At 37.3% G+C, this 19,041-nt stretch overlaps 1 protein-coding gene across 7 annotated transcripts in view; it reads left to right on the top strand.

Moving 5' to 3' along the window:
* RNF111 (ring finger protein 111) overlaps window positions 1-19,041 on the top strand; it is a 65,283-nt gene that overhangs the window by 39,389 nt on the left and 6,853 nt on the right. For 5 of the 7 annotated variants that reach the window (XM_030013637.2, XM_030013639.2, XM_030013638.2 and 2 more), the window contains 7 exons: window positions 1,185-1,348; window positions 4,181-4,378; window positions 5,266-5,585; window positions 6,459-6,711; window positions 7,472-7,829; window positions 10,866-10,991; window positions 11,780-11,906. In XM_030013637.2, coding sequence (XP_029869497.1) covers window positions 1,185-1,348; window positions 4,181-4,378; window positions 5,266-5,585; window positions 6,459-6,711; window positions 7,472-7,829; window positions 10,866-10,991; window positions 11,780-11,906 — 1,546 coding nt within the window. The remainder of the gene's footprint in view (window positions 1-1,184; window positions 1,349-4,180; window positions 4,379-5,265; window positions 5,586-6,458; window positions 6,712-7,471; window positions 7,830-10,865; window positions 10,992-11,779; window positions 11,907-19,041) is intronic. The other 2 variants (XM_030013635.2, XM_030013633.2) reach the window with 1 other exon arrangement.

Here is a 19,041-nt window from a genome sequence, read left to right as displayed (position 1 = left end):
TATTTGAACCAACGCAGTCTTTAAATTACAGTGACTACTGAAGTGGAATTGAAGTGTAAGCCAGTTGAGAAGACTGCAGCAAGCATGCTTTTTGCACTACAGGAGAATACATTGATCTTTGTTAGTGAATTACACAGATAAGGGTGAAGGGAGTACAGGCAGAACAGAAATGTAGACTGAGCTCCATGGTGATTTCTGCAGTGGGGTTTGTTTGTTTTCAGTGAAGTCATTCCCTTTTCTTCACATTTTCCTCTTCTGAATTTCTGAAGTCTGAGTACATCGTTTTTCCAAATTGGAAAATAAGTGCCACTTGATTTATGCAAATACTGGGGGGGTCAAAGGTTTTTGAGAGTGAACTGGTAAATATAGTACTGTAAAAATATTCTTCCCTTAATTAAAGACAGTATCCTCTTAGACTCCAAAGCATCATTGATTTGAGTGTTTGGGTTTGTATGGCTGAATTGAATGCAATGGGTGCTAAGTGTTATACTATAGAGATAAAACCATTCCTTTCCTTAGGTATGGTTACAGACCTAACGATTTCCTCTCCTCAAGCCACATTTCATTTAAGTTTAATTAAGTGTTGCACAAAGCTGTGTTCATTCTTAGGGGAGGGGGAGGGAGATAATACTCAAGAGAGACAAGTCCAGAGATTTTGCACTTTTTAGGACATTTTGGAAATTTAAATTAAAGCATAGAAATTATCCTCTGAAAATATTCTGTCACAAGTTAACATGCAAAGGACTTAATATTTACAAATTTTTATTGTCTTTACAGTTCTGCCATCATTCATAGACCCACTGTTTCAGACTGCCTATGAATAGTATAGGATTTGGAGACCCTTCATCTGCTATTGACAAAGTTAAAATATAACATCAGATACAATTGCTGCCTGACTGCAGTTGTAGGGTTTCACAGTGAATTTTTTATAAGTTACCTGTATGTATTTAATAGGAACATGGTTTAAAGACCTTTAAATTCCACCTGTTGGGTATTTGCTGTTATGTTACCTGGTAAATGCTGCAGTAATGTTTCTAAGTACACATCTAGTGAATGCAGAGTAGTGGGGTATTTTAACATAACAAAATTTAAAAAAATACTTCAAATAGATTCTCAAACGGTGAGGAGAAAACTTTAATAATGGCAAAATTTAGGTTAATACTTAAGGTGTTACTTTTTTTAAGGTCTCGTTCAACACTTGGACACACAAGATCACACTGGGGACAAAGCTCTAGTTCTCATGCTGCACGACCTCAAGAACCACGGAATCGCAGTAGGATTTCCACAGTCATACAGCCACTGAGACAGAATGCAGCGGAAGTAGTGGACCTTACAGTGGATGAAGATGGTAAGTTGCACTGGGCTGAGAAATCTTGTCCTTTTTCAGAAGCAGGATCATCAGCGTAGGGGGAGTGGAGTTAATTGCATCAGTTATACCATTCTAAGAAAGAGTCTCAATTCTAAATAAATTAATTTCCAAGCCTGTCAGAAAATCCTCTTGCAGCCTTCCTTTTAAAATTAAAAGTTTAGCCATTCCCAGTGGGGCTACTAGTTCTAATTTTTCTTCCAAAACTGACTTGGGTGTGTGTCTGAGGGATGACTCACCAGCCAGAAATTACAGAACAGGTTGGAACTACTTCTTTAAAAATATGCACTTACTTCAGTACAACACTATAAAAGGAAAATCTATTGCTGCTTATGCTTTGGAATAGTTGCTGTTCTTTCAGGCCTTGGAGTGAAAATAACGTAAAAAAAGAAAAAAACCCAACGATCCCAAACTAGTAAAGTATACGTATGTTAGGTTTCTGGAGCTGTAACCTTTCATTATTTCCTAACATTAAAACCTACTGGCACTTAACAAGTCTATTCCTGCTGAAAATCATAAGAGCAACTTCCAGGTATTGTCAAAAGTTGAGAGAAGGAAAAACTAAAGCTCATGTACATTTTTGCAGGTGTTTTTGTTTGTGTTTTTTCCATGGTGGTGGTTTTGGGGTTTTCTTGGGTGCATGTTATTTTTAATGTTTAACAGAAGTTTTGTGCTGTTGTGGTTCTGTCCCTGAGGGCATCGCAAGCTAGTATCTTGCAATTTCTTATTCTTAAAGTTGTCTGATTTTGGGGGTGGGTTGGAGAGTTGGAAGGGTTTGGAATTGGTTTTGATTGTTTGATGGTTTCTAAGGAAGAGGATGGGTTGATTTAGAGATTATTTTCTTCATGGATTTACTGTGAAATATCCCAACAGCTCTATTATTGAGGGGGAATAAGCATCTGTTGCTTTAATTTATCTTCAAACTCAAATTATAGAATTTAGTCTTAAATTCAGGAATGAAATAATTTTAAAAAATATTATTGCTGAATGAACTTTTACTTTTGTAATGTGTATATTTAAGACTAGCTGTTTCTCCCCCCACCCCGAGGAAATACCTTTCTAAGATGAGTCTTCCAGGATTTCAGGGATATTATTTTTGGGTTGAGGCATCAAATTTCACACATGAACTAGTCTAAAATGATAAAAATTCTGAATTAACACAAGGCAGCTATGCATTTTATCATAACTTTACTGATGTCTTCAAAGATACTGGTCTCAAAACTTTGCTAGCTACTTCCATGAGCATAAGGATCATATCTCCATCTATCTTCCTGGATTGATGTCTGTGAAGTATGTTGAAATTAAGTTTCTCTTAGCTAGTAGTTTGAGATTGACCAAGCCCACTGGCTTTTACTGGTTTGGGTGGGGAGAAACAGAACTGTCTGTATTGCTGATGGTGAGTCAAAACAGTAACAGGCTAGCAGGGTGATTCAGGCTGATAGAATTGAGAATTGTCTGACTGCAGGATTGCTTTCAGAATGTATTAGCATCCAGTCTTGAGCACTGTGTGATCACATATCAATGTTAGGCTATACGTGTCCTATATACTTGCTGATTTTTTCTGAGTTTAAGCATTAATACATTTCTCCCAAAATGTTTTCCTTTAAATAAAATTAGTATATTGGAATGCCACATCAAAATCCAAAGGAATTTAAATGGAGGTATCAGGTCATGTTTTTTTAATGTGATGAGTTGGAAGACTTGCAAGAAGGGAGATATGTTTATTCCTTTGCTCACTGAGTTGCTGATATAGCTACTAGATATAGAGAGAAATCTTGAAAACCAGTCATATTTTATTTTAAGACTTTGTGTAAGAGAAGTATTTGAAGTATCTTGATGCTTTTTTTTTTCTGATACCCATGCAGACATTTTTACTGAAAAAAACCTGAGCTGTTTCTGATGATATTCCCTTTTATGGTATCTCATATTCCTAGTTATGTCATTGCCTTGTCAGTAATTAGAGAGAAATTTCAAACTTACAGTCAAAGGCAGACTTTTTCAAAACTGAATTTTAATTATGCCACCAAGTATCTTTCTAAATTTTTACCTGTTTACAGTTGTGTAGTAGAGAACAAGATTTATCACGTATTTGGTGTATTTCCCTGGATTCAGATAAATGTATTGCTGACTTTTACCTTTACAATATGCAAAATGAAACATGTATGTACTTTTAACAGAAGTCTCAAATACTGATTTAATGAATCTGCTTTTAATGTGTATTGAGACTAGAAACCAAATTTATCTTGCTATAGCCTTTAATACTATGTGTCTAGAATGATTAAAGTGTGTACAGTAGTACTGCTAGTTTAGATGTTATTATGCTGTTCTTGGTTAGTTATCTAAAAATTTTTCTGCGCTTTGTAGGCATTAAAAAAAATGGTAAGGGTAATACTTAATCATAGAGTAGTTTGCCTGTGGATTTATGAAGGATTTCAGCAAGTGTTTTCATCATAAAGTACCAAAGTAATTTAATTTCCTTTCTAGTAGTATTTTATTCAGTAAATAAAACTTGATATGTCAGATTTGGTTGGGAATTGATTTTGTATTAATTCTTAAAATTTGAGTTGATTTAAAAAAAAAGTTGAGTTGATTTAAAAAAAAAAGATAATTTTATTTTTTTTCCACACACGAGTGAAACAGAATTAATTTTTTTATTTTGTACCTGTCAGGCTTTTGTGTTCCGACTTCCTTAGCATCTGGCAAGACCAGAATCTAGAATTTCTTTTAAAATAATCAAAAACTAGCAACAACAATAAAAAAAAAAACAGCAGCTTTTAAAGCTTAAAGAACATGAAAGCTTTTTTATTTTGCTAGAGCCAACAGTTGTGCCAACCACGTCAGCTAGAGTGGAGCCACAGGTCGTGAGTTCTGCTTCCAGTAACAGTTCTAGTACGTCTACCTCAGAGCAGGCCTCTGATGCAGCTCCAAACGTCTCCAACAGCCAGCCCCCTGCAGCACCAGAGACGACTTCTAGTCTTCCCAGTGGCGGCACTGCTGGTACTTCAGCTGGAGGTACAGAATAAGAGAGCTTTCTAAACTATTGTGTTGCCTCCTAGTACAAAGGAGGTAGAGGAAATTAATCAGCCTTCTCTAGATTAAACGGCATGTGAACTTTTAGTACTGGACGTAACAGTAATAAGTTAAGAGGACAGGAATCTGAGAAAGATCACTGATTTCTCCCCAAAGATGAAGGAAGTTACGCTGGAACCTTCTGCTTTTGCCTGTTGGAATGATTTGGTTATACCTAATGAACCACATCCTTGCTTTTTGAGGAGGTGGAACGTAGTTCACAGGGAGTTAAGTCTTTCGTTGCAGTGTGTTACAGGGATGGTTTTTTTAATGTGTATTGTAAGGAAGTGAAGGATGTATATAGATTCCTTCATCCTCCCCCTGTAGATTACTTCACTGGAAGCACACTTACACAGATCTGTATAGATACTGACCTATAATAGAGCTGTATATACAGGTAGCACTCATAACATCTCTGAAACATGGGTGCTCTGCCCCTGTCTGCAAGTCAGGTGAGGTATGAAAAACCTGAGCTGACCACAGTTGCACAGGAATTTGAGGTCTCTGCACCCTAACCACAGGGACGATCTTTCCTCCTTTCCCTGCTGATAATATGACTTAAATTAGTGTAATAAGGCAAGTGTCAGTTCACGTCCTCTAGTGGTTCCTGTGAGTACATCCACCTGAACCATTCAGTTTTGGTTCATTTGGCAGGCATAGCTAAATCTTCTTTTTTGTATCCAGTTTGTTTTGTTTTAGTCTAGATCTGTTTTTCAACTGGTTAATTATTTAATCATGAAGTACAAATTTTTCTTCTATTTAAGACTACCTTATGGTGATCAGCTTTACTAATTTCTTTCACTTCAATATTAACTTTCTTTATCTTCAAGATGATATAAGAAGAACTGCATCTAATACGACACTGGAAACTGGCCCTCCGGCCATGCCAAGGTTACCATCGTGCTGCCCTCAGCATTCTCCTTGTGGAGGACCTTCACAGACTCATCATGCATTGGGGCACCCACATACAAGCTGCTTTCAGCAGCATGGCCACCACTTTCAACATCACCACCACCACCACCACAACCCTCACCCAGCTGTTCCACTATCTCCTTCATTCAGTGACTCCAGCTGCCCTGTTGAAAGGCCTCCTCCAGTGCCTGCACCTTGTGGAGCAAGCAGCAGTTCTGGCACCAGTTACCATGACCAGGCATGTTTAATTCTTGTGACTCTCCCTTTGCAATTTGAAGTTGTTACAGATATGACAGAATAGAATAGGATGCTGAATTGTGGATTATTCTCTTGTTCTGTAGCAGGCATTATAGAAGGGAACTAAAAGAAAAATTTGAACTATAATATATAGACACAAAAATTTGAAATTTTACAGAAAGTCATAATCCAACAAGTAATCATTGACAGCTGACTTCCTCTTGATGACCGTAAGATGATAGCGGCTGTTTAAGCAAACCAAACATAAATACCTTGAAATATAGTCTGCCGATCATAGCAGTTTTGCAATGCAAATAATTGAGCTGCTTTAAGGGAGGAAAAAATCAAGTCTAGTGTTCTGTTTATAAAAGGTATAAAAGAGTTGTGCTTCTAAAAGCATTGTTTTTTAAGACTTTCTAAGTAACTAAAATCACAGGTCTAAAACAATATGGTTATAAGTAAGAACAATACTGTGCAAACTTAATTTAAAACATGCAGAACTGTCAGTCTGGTTTCTGTTGTAAGTGTAGTACATTCGGCACAACTGAAAATGCTAAAGATTGTTTTTTGCCTCCAAATATTTCAATGCATGTAGCTTCCATATACTCACTATTTATCCATCATAGGGTTTTTGGTTTTTTTACACAATCTAGTGTAATGAATTTAGTCTCTCCTACCAGTTTCGAGAACTTAGGAATAAGAAATGTTAACCATAACTAAAGAATGTTCCAGAGTCGAGCCTTAAAACTTAGAAATTTGGACCCCAGTTGCCTGTGACAGTATTTATTTTTATTTTTTATCACATTATGTTTGAGGGTGACTTTGTTTTCAATGTCTGAAGAATTGCTTGAAAAAAGATGGTTTGTTTACGCAGCAGGCATTGCCAGTAGACTTAAGCAGCAGTGGTGTAAGAAGTCATGGAAGTGGTGCTTTTCATGGAACATCTGCTTTTGACCCCTGCTGTCCTGGTTCTTCAACTCGAACTGCAATTTATGGGCATCAGGCTGGTGCTGGCCCAAGCCAATCAGTAACAATAGACGGATATGGATCAAGTATGGTTGCGCAGCCACAGCCCCAACCTCCTCAGGCATCGCTCTCTTCCTGTCGGCATTATATGCATTCTCCTTGTAAGTACTGATAAGTACTGGGTACCTGGGGGGGAAAACCAAACAAACAAGAAAACAGCTTCCCTGACCACCTGTGAAGACTCTTACTATCCGCTTGCTTTAATCTTAGAACTGGCCTAGCAAAACACATTAAGAAATGTATTTAAACAGTTCAGCTTATATAGAGGATTTGAACAGGATCAAGGTGAAGTTAAAATATTTTCTTTTGAGTGAACTTAATAACATTCAGAGTTCAAAAACTGTACTTACTATGAAAATATTTTTCATCCCCTTTGTATTTTAGCAATGCCTTTTTATTTTTCCTTGGTCTGTCCGCTGTCCCACCCCCCGACCCCCGCCCCAACGAGCAAGCTCAGACAGTCAACTCGTGTTTGATTGTGATTTCTTTTTTTGGATTTTATTGTCTCCACGGAGTAGTGGACTTGGGGGGGATTGAATTTTTAAAAAATTAAAAAACAAACTTGAAGTAAAATTTCTCACCACATAACCTTTTTTAGCGTGCATCACACAGATTATTTTTTTTTCTTTTTACCAACATTGGCAAGTGGAATACTTTTGGCTGCAGAAGGTGTGGGTTTCTTGTAGGGTATATTGCTGGAATCGCTTTATTTAAAAATTGCATAAACACATATTCCCATGTTGCCACTGTTTACACTGATGTAATAATATTGAAGCACCTGTGTGAAGATACTTTTTAAAAAAAATTTAAGTCAAAGCCTGCTACCGACCAAATTAAAAGCACCTGATGTTTTCATTGCAGATGCTTCTTTGACCAGACCTCTTCACCATCAAGCTTCTGCATGTCCTCACTCTCATGGAAATCCTCCTCCACAGCCACAACCTCCACCTCAAGTAGATTATGTTATCCCTCATCCGGTGCATCCCTTCCATCCGTCAATCTCCTCTCATGCATCTTCTCATCCTGTTCCACCTCCACCTCCACCACCAACTCATCCTTTAGCCAATGCAGCAGCTCCAATACCACAGCATCTTCCTGCAACACACCAGCCTATATCCCATCACATCCCTGCAACAGCACCTCCAGCACAGAGGCTACATCCTCATGAAGTGATCCAGAGGATGGAGGTCCAGAGGAGAAGAATGATGCAACACCCAACGTATGTCACAAATGTACTCAGAACAATATCTAAACATATAATTCATTTCCCTCAGGTTTGTAAAATGTTGCATGTGAATCTCAAACTGTTAATTGCATGGTTAGGAACTGTTAGTATTAAACCATGGTAAGAAGTGTCTTTACATACCATCACAGTCGTGTGAGCATTAAGACTGAACCTGTTCCATTACATCTCTCAATAGTATCTCCAGGTAAGGCACAAATGGGGCATGGGGCATGGAAGAGAAGGGAAGCTTGTTTCTCTTGCCCATTACTCATTCTCCAGATTAACAGGTGGGAATTCCTTTTCAAGCTGGACAGCCTAGAAGGTACATCATAAGCACCTTTCAAATGTGTTCCTTGACAGTGTGTTTTGCCTTGTTGATGCTGTTAAGATTATTTTTCTCTTAACTAATGCTTTAAAATAAAATGAGCAATTTATCATAAGAGACCGTTTACCAGGTTTAATTCAGATTTAACCTTAGAGATACTTAGCTGGCTTCACTATGCCTTTATGTCTTTAAAAGAGAAGGAATAGACTGAATAATACCTGTATGAGAATGTGACCAAAGTTGAGATGTAGCTTTGGTGATATCCTTTAAGAGATGCTACTGTTGTTGCTAAACTAGATTCATGACACAAGTATCAACAGAAATCAGGTCAGTACTGGCTTGGTATTCAAGCACAAAGTAACTGAAGTTATTTTAATTCTGGAGATAATGCTTTTAAATACCCAAGAGAATTTCAAGAATGAGCTCTCTAGTTGTTGCTCTTAACTTTGTTATGCAAATTCTACTGGTAGCTGACTTAAAACTGATTTAGAAGTTAATGCTTAAACAAAAGTTTGCTTTAACTGCAACTTTTGAGGCAGTTTCCAGGTAATTCATAAAAATATCTGTAGGCAGTAATTGCTCACAAAGTGGCACGACAGACTTTCTCCCCCTTCCCTGCCCCCCAGGAAAGTCATATATAACCCTGCTTTCTCAGTCATTAAAATTTTCATCTGTCTGAACCTACACCTGTTCTTTTGTTATGTTTGCTATGCAAACAGCATAACCTCTAAACACCCTAACCTAAACATACAGGCATACTGCTTGTGTATGCCCATGATTATGCAGCTATACCCCAAAATTAATTTTGGAACATTCAAGCCAGTGAATGTGAGACAGCAAGATAGTAGTTTAAGGAAAAATAATAGTGGTAGCTATCTTATCAGTTCTGGAAACTTTCTGGTAGTTTGGGGATTGGAAATGTGAATATTGGCATTTCTTAGCCTAGTGAATTTTCTTTATATGTATAGAAACTGTAGTCAAATGTTGATAATAGGTTCTTCCTTGACATTCTCTCTGAAGTCACCAATCTCAGGTCAGACTGTCAGTTTGCCTATTGAGGTTTATCCTGTGTAGTTTTGTTTTGTAATCTTACGAAATTGTTCCACCCTTGGTCTTTCTTTTCCCCTCTAATCCTCATACAAATTACATGCAAAATCAATATTGTAGGTGCCTTGGCCCAACCTCATATAAATCAGATTATACTCTGACAACCAGAAACTTGTGTATATGCGCTCTATTATTTAATACACAGACTGCAACCGCCAGCAGACTTGCAGTTCCTTCGTTCCATGTCCCAGCAACTCAAAGTGTTCTTAAGATGTTTTTTCATCCTTCATTTCTAGAAATAGCGTATGGGATAGTCTAGCTTGAGTACCTGCTGTCTAACAATATAGGACTTTATCAGGATTGGAAGTAGAGACTGGTTGAGAGTCCTCTTCTCACTGCCATGTCTCAAGCTATAACTTAGGGTCTTGGAATCAGCCATAAAATGTGCAAAAGGCAGTGTATGAGGGTGCACTGTATTTGTATAACATATGGATTTTCTGTTTATTTTAAATCTGATTACCCACTTTATACTAAGATTGTGAGATAGCCTAGGAGTTTTACATTCATAGAAGTAATTTCAAATGTGTTTCTTCTAAGTTAAGACTAATTTTAGGAGAAATGGGCCTACATGACATTCAATTTTTATGGAACTAGGGAAGTTGTTTTGCTATGTTTTGGGTTTTTTTAAATATGTTCTTCCAGATTTTTCCCCATAGTTATTTGATAAACTGAAGGGAGGTGAAACTAGGAGTAGGTTCTGCTGGTAGGTCTGTTCCCATGTTGGTCTGTACCACTGCAGAAAAGTAATACTTCTAAAATAATTTATACAAGCTTGACAGATTTCTCTGGAGAAGTGTCAATTTACAGTGGTTAGAATAGTGTGCTGTTAAGTAACTTTTTACTTCTCTACACATGTAAATTTACAAAATGTGTAGTCTACTTTGTCAGGTAGTTTAAGGTGGTACTGAATCTGAAGACAGGGTAATGCTTTTGGCAAAATCCAAGTTTCTCAGTTGAATTAAAAAAAAACCCAACAAACTTTATGCATTGAAAGCAATGCAAATAAAAATCCCAATCCATTTGTTTCTGTGACTGGGAAGTGGCAAAGTAACAGAAGTCAGCCAGCAGGGTTATTTTAAGATTTTTTCCAAAACTGTAGTTCTATACCAGCTAGCATGGAAAAGACTGTGTGCTCTTGTTAATTGAGCTATGATGCAAACATGTTTCAAGGAAAATGTCCTCTGATTAGTGTATTAAGTTTCCCCTAGTTACTTTTGCTGGTATAGTTTTACTAGAAATAAACTGCAGCATAGCTGTGAATGACTCTGAATCTCAACATGACTGTCATGTGGCCTTTGCTTTCCTACCTGCAGTTTGAGGTAGGATTAAACATTTTGTCAGTCCTTCTGTAGTCACACCTGCCAAGTGAAGGGTGATCACAATAGCTGAAGCTGGCTTTGTCTTTCAATATAAAATCCATATTATAATTATTTTCTAACTTACATCTAAAGTTGAAATTAAAATACTGTATGGGGAGTTTTATTTTTTCATTTTAAACGCATTCCAGTAATTCAGTTGGTAACGTTTTGATTATGGATGTTACTTTCTTGATACTAGCAAGTATGTGAAATTAACTGTTGCTGTTTTACGTTGTTCAGACGTGCTCATGAGCGGCCTCCTCCGCATCCTCACAGAATGCATCCCAATTATGGTCATGGGCATCACATTCATGTGCCTCAGACAATGTCTTCCCATCCTCGACAAGCTCCAGAGAGATCTGCCTGGTTAGTAATCAGATACTATTTTAATTTTCTGGGACTCGGGTCAAAAGACAGTAATGTGCTGCTGATCACAGTGCTGGCAATGCTGGCTGTGATTTTTAAAAGTGCTGCATGCACCTGTAGTTTAAAATATGTAGATGTTGATATGGCTTTGAAATATTGCTTTGAGTACTCAGTATCTTAAATATATTTCTAGGGGGTTTTATGCATTGCTTTTAAAATGGAATTGAGTGTTACTCTAGGTAGTTATTTCAAGAATTGATTTTAAAATAGGCAAGTAAAACATTACTGAAGACTATTCTTATATTCATGTTCTTTGTAAAATACAGGTTTGGATTTGAGTTACAAACTAATTCTCTCTCCTCTTTGTCTGAACTTATTTAAAATTGCATGAGGCCCACTCACGAAGGCTACATTTAAGTTCCACAATATATTTATTATTAAAAAAAGATACTTTTGACCATTAGGGAAGAGGTGCATGCATGACAGCTGCTGTTCCCACAGCATGAGCTACAGAGAAGACTCCACACCGGTAATATTCCTGGGCACAGTAAATGTGGAGCTGTCACTACTGATTTATCATACTAAATCTTCACAGCTGATTTAAAAACAACTTTTAGTTACGGTAGGATTAAGATGATTCTTTAGCGAAGTTTAAGTAAGTTTAAAAAAAATTCTTATGTAAAACTGTTATGGTAGCTGTGCTGTGTTGTATGCTTTCCAAAGCAGTGGAATTGTATCTAGGATTCAAGATGTACCTTTACTGTAATGTACTTTCATTCATGTGACAGGGAACTGGGAATTGAAGCTGGTGTGACTGCAGCTACTTACCCTCCAGGGCCCTTGCATCCTCACTTGGCCCACTACCATGCACCTCCTCGACTTCATCACTTGCAAATAGGGGCTCTTCCTTTAATGGTAAGGAGATAGCTTATGACAAATGATGATCATTGGTCATTGTAATTATTTTGTTTGTCACGGAAATTATTTTAAGGTTTACTGCATTTAATTGGACATGTATACATCACTGCAAAAGTTAGTGGTTCAACTGAAGAAGAAAATACTCCAGTGTTTCTGTGTGTTACTCCCAGATAGGGAGCTAGAACAGGCTCATGTCTAATAAGAGAAAACAGTATAGGACACTAACATTTCTAACTTCAGCTCTTGTAAAATGAAACATATTTGAATTAAATTGTCACTTGCATTGCAATGCATTGACCCTCTGCATCTGATTTTTAAAGTTCAGATTCTTCTTTAATGAGTTTTGGATTGTTAAAGGTACCAATTTTCCACCCAGTGCATGAGGATTAGCACTGGTGCTTTATTTTTAAGGTGTGTGTACAGCACAGCCAGAATTCCATCTAGAGATTTGGTTGCTTTCAAATAATATTTGGTGTTCATCAACCTAATTCTGTTTGATAAAGTATATAATTTCGTAGCATGAAGTGTTATAAACAACAGGAAGTATGAGGGTAATCTAGTCCCTTGTTACACATAACTTTTTCTTAATCTACAGTAGAAAACCAAGGAAAATTAGCATAACTCTCTGACTTTTACAGAGTATTGTTTTTGAAAGAATGTTTGTAGGTTTATTTAAAATATTCTTAATTTTGTTTAATGAAAATTCAGAGACACAGATTTAATTTAATGGAGTATTAGTGTTTCTATGTGGTATTTTGTGTGGCTAACCCATATTATTTAACCCTTTTGAAGCTAGATAATCTAATCAAAATTGTGGGCTTATCTGTAAATGGATGCTAAAATTGTAATTAAAAAGCAACCTGCAAGTCTTGTCCATCCAAAATTCCTCTGTTTGTAGCCAGAATTGACATCTAGGGATTGAACTGTAAATTTACAAACAATACTGTAACAGCTATCTCTTCATAGTCTGGTCTTAACATTGCTTGTTTCTTGCTATTTAACTAGCAAACATGATAATAATCCTTAAGTACTTCCCCTGATATATCAGGGTTGGTAATTCATTGGTGCACAGCTTGCATACTTACCACAGACTTTATAGAGCAGTCTGTAGAATTTGGTATTCTAGTGTAGCCAACAAGATTCTTGCTGCATAACCTTATCTCCTGTGTATCATCTATTCAAATGAAGATTTTCTGCATTCTTCTTCAGTTAGGTGTATGTTGTTTCAAGTGGATGGAAAATGGCTTGCCTCTCTCACATTTGTTTCATGTGTTGTACTGTAACAGATCACATCAGCTGCTTCAGATTCTCAATGAGAAAGGGCCCTCCTAATAGTTCAGGGAACTGCAGTTGCATTAGGAGGCAGCAAGTTAAACGTGTGCCTATTTTATCTCATTTTCTGTCAGGGCTAATAAGTCGATTATGGGAATTATTTTCATGATTGCTGTGAAGTTTCGAGAAACTTCAGAGTTCAGCTGATCCTTGTATTACAGAGTGATGAGAAACTTTTAACTGTATCTTAACTTCCATAGGCGTATTCCTATAACTAAAATGTTACACAAGTAGGTAGTTGGGACCCCACTCTTCATCTTCTTTTTAGCAATAGAATGGAAGAAAGCTGTGATAGAGACTCTTCAGAAGTATTTCCTGAATGTGTGATAAAATACTTCAGGGAGTCTTGCCCTTCTGCTCAGTAACTGCTGTTACTAATTGATAAAAGTGTCAGATGAAATAGTGCTTTTTAATTCTACAGAAACTTGTGCATGTGTTTCTGTAGGGATATCTAATCCTCATAACAGTAATTCATGAATCTCTGGATGAAATGGAATTGAAGTTGTTTGTATTTTGAGGTTTTTGCACACACTGTACTGACAGCATGTTTTACAGTGTATAGACTGCTGTAAGCAGTACTTCCTCAAATGTTTGGGATCTCTTTTGAACCTTGCTGTCATCAGATCCAGTGTTACGACTTTGAAGTAGTGTTCTGAGTCTCTGACTAATTTGAAGTGTATTCAGATTACATGCCCTAGAAGAACATAAAGACAGGTTAGAGCACTGCTAAAAGTTATATGTACAATGAGTTCAAAGTGTTACAAATGCCTTTTGATGATTCTACCCCTTCTATGGCAATAATGAAAGCCAAAATTTTCTTCATTTGCATGTATGTGAGAGTACAGCAGATCTGTCAGCAAAATTGATTTTGAATATAGAGCAAGTAGTCAGTGAAGTTTTTCATCTAACAAACTTAACTGGATATTAAACAAAAGTGCCATTTTAGTTTTTATTAAAGAGCAACGGATTAATTGCAGCTGTCACCTTGGTTTTTTCATTGTAACTTTAGAAATAGGGACAGGGGAGGAGAGGCTGAACTGTGATTAGAGTCCCTCTGCTAAGTGGTTAATGTTATGAGGAGTGCTTTCTTCTTTCACTGAGTAAGAGGATACTAAATAGCAATTTACAAGGCTCATTAGTTGTATTCTTGATGCAGATGTCATCAAATGTTGATGTTCTCCATTTATTTGGGGGGGGGTGTCTTTTAAAGCAACTCATGCAGTAGCTCGACTAAAAAATTCATTTGTGTTGAATCCACTTTCTGAAACAGCATGCTGCCCCATAGGCCGTGTGCATTTTTTCCGTCTGTTCTGGAGTGCTAAAACCCCTTGTCGTGGTTTAACTGCAGCCGGCAGCTAAGCACCACGCAGCTGCTCACTCATCTCCTTCACAGTGAGATGGGGGACAGAATCAGAAAAAAAATAAAAGTGAGAAAACCTGTGGGCTGAGATAAAGACAAGTTTAATAGGTAAAGCAAAAGCCACGCACACAAAACAAGGAATTCATTCACCACTTCCCATGGGCAGGCAGGTGTTCAGCCATCTCCAGGACAGCAGGGCTCCATCATGCCCAACGGTTACTTGGGAAGACAAACGCCATCACTCTGGATGTCCTCCCTTCTTTGTTCTTCCCCCAGCTTTATATACTGAGCACGATTGCATATGGTATGGAGTATCCCTTTGGTCAGGTGGGGTCAGCTGTCCTGGCTGTGTCTCCTCCCAACTTCTTGTGCACCCCAGGCGTACTCACTGGTGGGGTGGTGCGAGAAGCAGAAAAGGCCTTGACTCTGTGTAAGCACTGCTCAGCAGTAATGAAAACATCTCGGCATTATCAAAACTGTTTTCAGCACAAATCCAAAACATAGCCCCACAGTAGCTACTATGAAGAAAATTAACTCTATCCCAGCCAAAATCAGCACACCCCTTCAAACTACTGCCAGACCATAAAGGGCATATTGGATTATTTGGGCTTTAATGACACTAGTACTGTCATAAATCAATTTCAGATTTTATTTGGATGCAGATAACCTAATCTTCATCTAGTCAGTGCTGGAATGTAGACTGCAGTTTTAATCCTCAGGGAGACAAAATGATAAAGATATGTTGGGGGAGATAATTAGCGTTCAGCAGCTTTGACAGTCCAGATAAAGGGGGGGGAAAACAAAATCTCCTTTTCTATTAGCTTGGTTGAAACTTTCACCTGTTTAAATGTTCCTTCAGGAGGAATCCTAGATCAAAAGCAGTTAAAAAGAGCTTGCTTCGTATCTGTGTAGACAAGGATTAGGCTGCTTGCCTCCTTGATTTAACACAATTACTTTGTTAAGTGTGACCCTGGCTTAGAGTAGTTTGTGTTCCCATCGTTACTGCTTTAATGCCATGGATGTGCTGAGGAAAGATCTTCTGTCAAAGTGATTTTTATGATTGATTCCATTCCGGACAAATATCCATTCTGCAAACTTGAACAACATTTTTAGGAAGAATCAACTGAAGATCAATGCATGGCGTAACTAATGAAACGTCAGATGAGAAGGACACAGGAGACAGAGGCTTTATCTGTTCCTCTGTTCTTCTCTGATGCCAGTGCTTGTTGTTAGATGCCAATTCAATTTCTGTTTACTCTGAGTGACTTTGGCTGCTCTTTTGGCACTGTTTATGAAAGGCTTTTTGACTCAGAGGGCCCAGCACCAGTTATCACATCTGTGTGGACAGGATGGGAATTTCTGTAATTTAATAAGCTGAGATGGATATTAAAAGGAATGTGACTTTTTCATAATGAACTATATACTAGCCATAATTCTGACTAGCCAAACCACACTTATGGCTGTAACGCATATCCAAGCAGAATTCCTTTTCTTCTGTTGCTTCAGGAAAGAAGGCACCCTACAGGAAAGAAAAGGCACCCTAGTTTGTAATGAAATCTGGAATGGGAAAAGTCCAAAAAGAAATCTCCAGAAGGTGTTTTTAAATTTGGCCTGAGGACACCCTGAAAGGGTCCCCTTCTCTATATTGCCAGCTCCCCTGTGTCTCATGTTTTCCATATGTTACCCATTTACCTGAATGACCAGAATGCTATGTTTAGCTGTAAAATCACTTAATTTTTGTAACTGCAAAGATTAGAATATTTCTAACATTTTTCAGGCTTCAAAAAATACAAAAGGGATTAGAAAAATGGAGTATAATCTATTATTTGCTGTAAAGTTTCAAAAGTCTGCAGACATTCATTTAGAAATTGTAATTTAGTTCAGCTTTGAAACAGGAACTTGCCCTGAATATGAGTTTGTTACTAGGACACTTAAAAAAAACCCCAGTGCTTTATATTTTAAATCCGCTCTGTTAAAGGAAGGGTTATTTTTCTGAATTGGATTTGTTCCTTTTTGTCATTTAATGGAGGGTGGGGTGGAAGGTTAAAACTAGAAGGTCTTGTTTCTCCCCCTTTCCATCTCCTCTTCATAATCAAAGAACAAAACCAGAATTCTTCAGCTCTAAACTGATAACTAAATTTTAAATGGAATATAGACCTGAAGTGAGCCGTGTTCCCTTTATGCCTCTTAACTTAGTGTACTTTGACTCTTGTTTAGGTGAAAACTAACTACAACTGATCTGGGATTTTGGCTATTTAAAACTTAAGCAACAAACCTGCCACCAATAGAATATTCTATTCATTTGTTGTTTTTAAAACATGCAAACCTGTCAGAGGTACAGTTTTCAGATCATATTATGCATAGTAGTGGGATTTGTTGGTAGGTGGTTTTTTGTGGGTTTTGTGTTTTGGGGGGTTTTTTTTTAGTTTCTGTTTTATAAAATATATCTTAAATAATGGAGGCTATCTTACATGCCTCTCAAATTGTTTGAGCTACCCATTAATCAAAGAATTTCCTGGGATATGCTGTTCCAGTCTCTTGACTCCAGCTTCTTCTGCCTTTTTGAATAGTGTCTTGTTGATTGTGAATTTCACTGGAGGGGAGAATTATCTGGACTTCAGAGTTTGCTAGCTGTGGTGTAATACTCTAAAGGGTTGATGCAAGCCTTGAGAAGACTCCTTAATTTATTTGTGAACCTGGACTGCAGCTTGCCAGTCAGAGGGAGATCACTGGATCATAATTTCAAAGAAAGAAAAAAAGTTACTTATGGTAACTTAACCTCTCTCAGGTGTTATACATCCAGCTTTCATATGCTGTCCCCCCTTTTTCTTCTATTTCAGAGCCTTACTGTTTTGTTCCTTTAACTGCTGAATGACTCAGAGTGGTTGAGGCCATCTTTACACTTAGTTGTAAAAATTGGGAGAGATTTGGAGGTATAGGCCAGTAGATCCCAGTACATTATGATAGATGTGTGCTGGTCAGAATGATATCACTCTGTGTAGTCATACAGGTATCACAGCTCTAAGAGATGCAACTGTTCCGTTCAAAAAAAGCTAACAAACTTCCTGTAAAATATCTGAACACTTAGCTTAAGGCTGTAATTTAATGTAGCTATAGTAATTCAAGGTGAACTTAAGGTTTAAAATAGCCTTGATTAGCTGCATCGAATTTAACTGCGTTTTTCAAATAAGAAAATGGACTTTTGTAATGAAGCTGCTACTTTTTTCTTAATATACACATGAATTACTGTTCTTCAGTTTTTTGTGGAATATAGACTTTTGAAGAGTGCTCATTTTATGTTCCCCTCAGACACAGATACAGTTGGGTTTTAGCTACACCGCACGCATTACTTGTTCCTTTGCACAGTGTCCCTCTGTGAAAACTGCAACTTTTCCTTGTTTGAATTTGGCTTATCAAGATATTAATTGTTAAGCTTTACTTCTTTTTGAGTATTAATGTGGACCTAAGCAGTTAACTGGATAAGCTTATTGCTGGGATTTGTTTTAATATGTATGAAGGTCATACTTAATGTGAACCATTGAATAAAAGATTGGGATGGACAAGATAGGTAGTACCATACAATGGAAGAATTCTTCACTGACTGTGGCAACTGACAGGCAAAAAGATACTGGAAGGATGGAAACTGTTTGAAAGAAGGTAGCAAGGAAGAAAAATCTTTCCTGCAGGTTAGCTGTTTAAAACTGTTTCAGAATGTTTGTGTTGTAAATGGTTCAGACTTAGCCTTGAATTTTTTAGTTGCTGCAAATTTTTGTGGTAGTGGGAAGTGTCAACAGAAAGTGCAAAACCAGAAGCAGATGATACTTGTTCTACAGGAAACAAAACAGTTCTTGGCAAACTTGTACTGGAATTTGCAGGTCCAGAGTATATTGCTTTAAAGTATATATTATAATTTGACTGTATCCAAAACAATATATACAAGCACTTAGTGCAGACTGGCATTACTTTTAACTTTTTAGTTTCTTCATTAGCTTTAAGCTTTTCCTTTTTTCTTATGGTCAATATGAAAACTTCCTGAAAACACACTTCCATTTGTGTGTGAACCTGTTTCAACAGAGATGAAATCTTCTCTTTGCATTTGAAGCTTGATGCTAACTGTCAAAGGGATTTTAGTTAGACTGTTCTTAGCTGGGCATTATTGATGGTTCTCTCTTGCCCATCTTCCCTCCAGTTTGTAGTCACAAATGTAATTAGTTAAAATGTTGCAATGTTAGCAGACTGCTTATTCTGCAGGCGTAAAAAAGCTATTTTTTTTCTTAGAGAGATGTTTTTTCAAAATACAGTGTTTTACTTGGCCAGAAATGTAAGCTGTGCTCTCACAGTATTTTAAAAGAGCCTGTACATATGTTCAGATGATTTTGTAGAGGTGTTACGCCATTCCCCATCAGGATAGTATGAAGGCCCCTTTATTAGCATGAAAAT

Source organism: Aquila chrysaetos, chromosome 5 (assembly GCF_900496995.4).
Source record: "Aquila chrysaetos chrysaetos chromosome 5, bAquChr1.4, whole genome shotgun sequence".
Taxonomy (NCBI): domain Eukaryota; kingdom Metazoa; phylum Chordata; class Aves; order Accipitriformes; family Accipitridae; genus Aquila; species Aquila chrysaetos.
The sequence above is the reverse complement of the archived record's forward strand: the minus strand, read 5'-3'. Positions and strand labels throughout refer to the sequence as shown.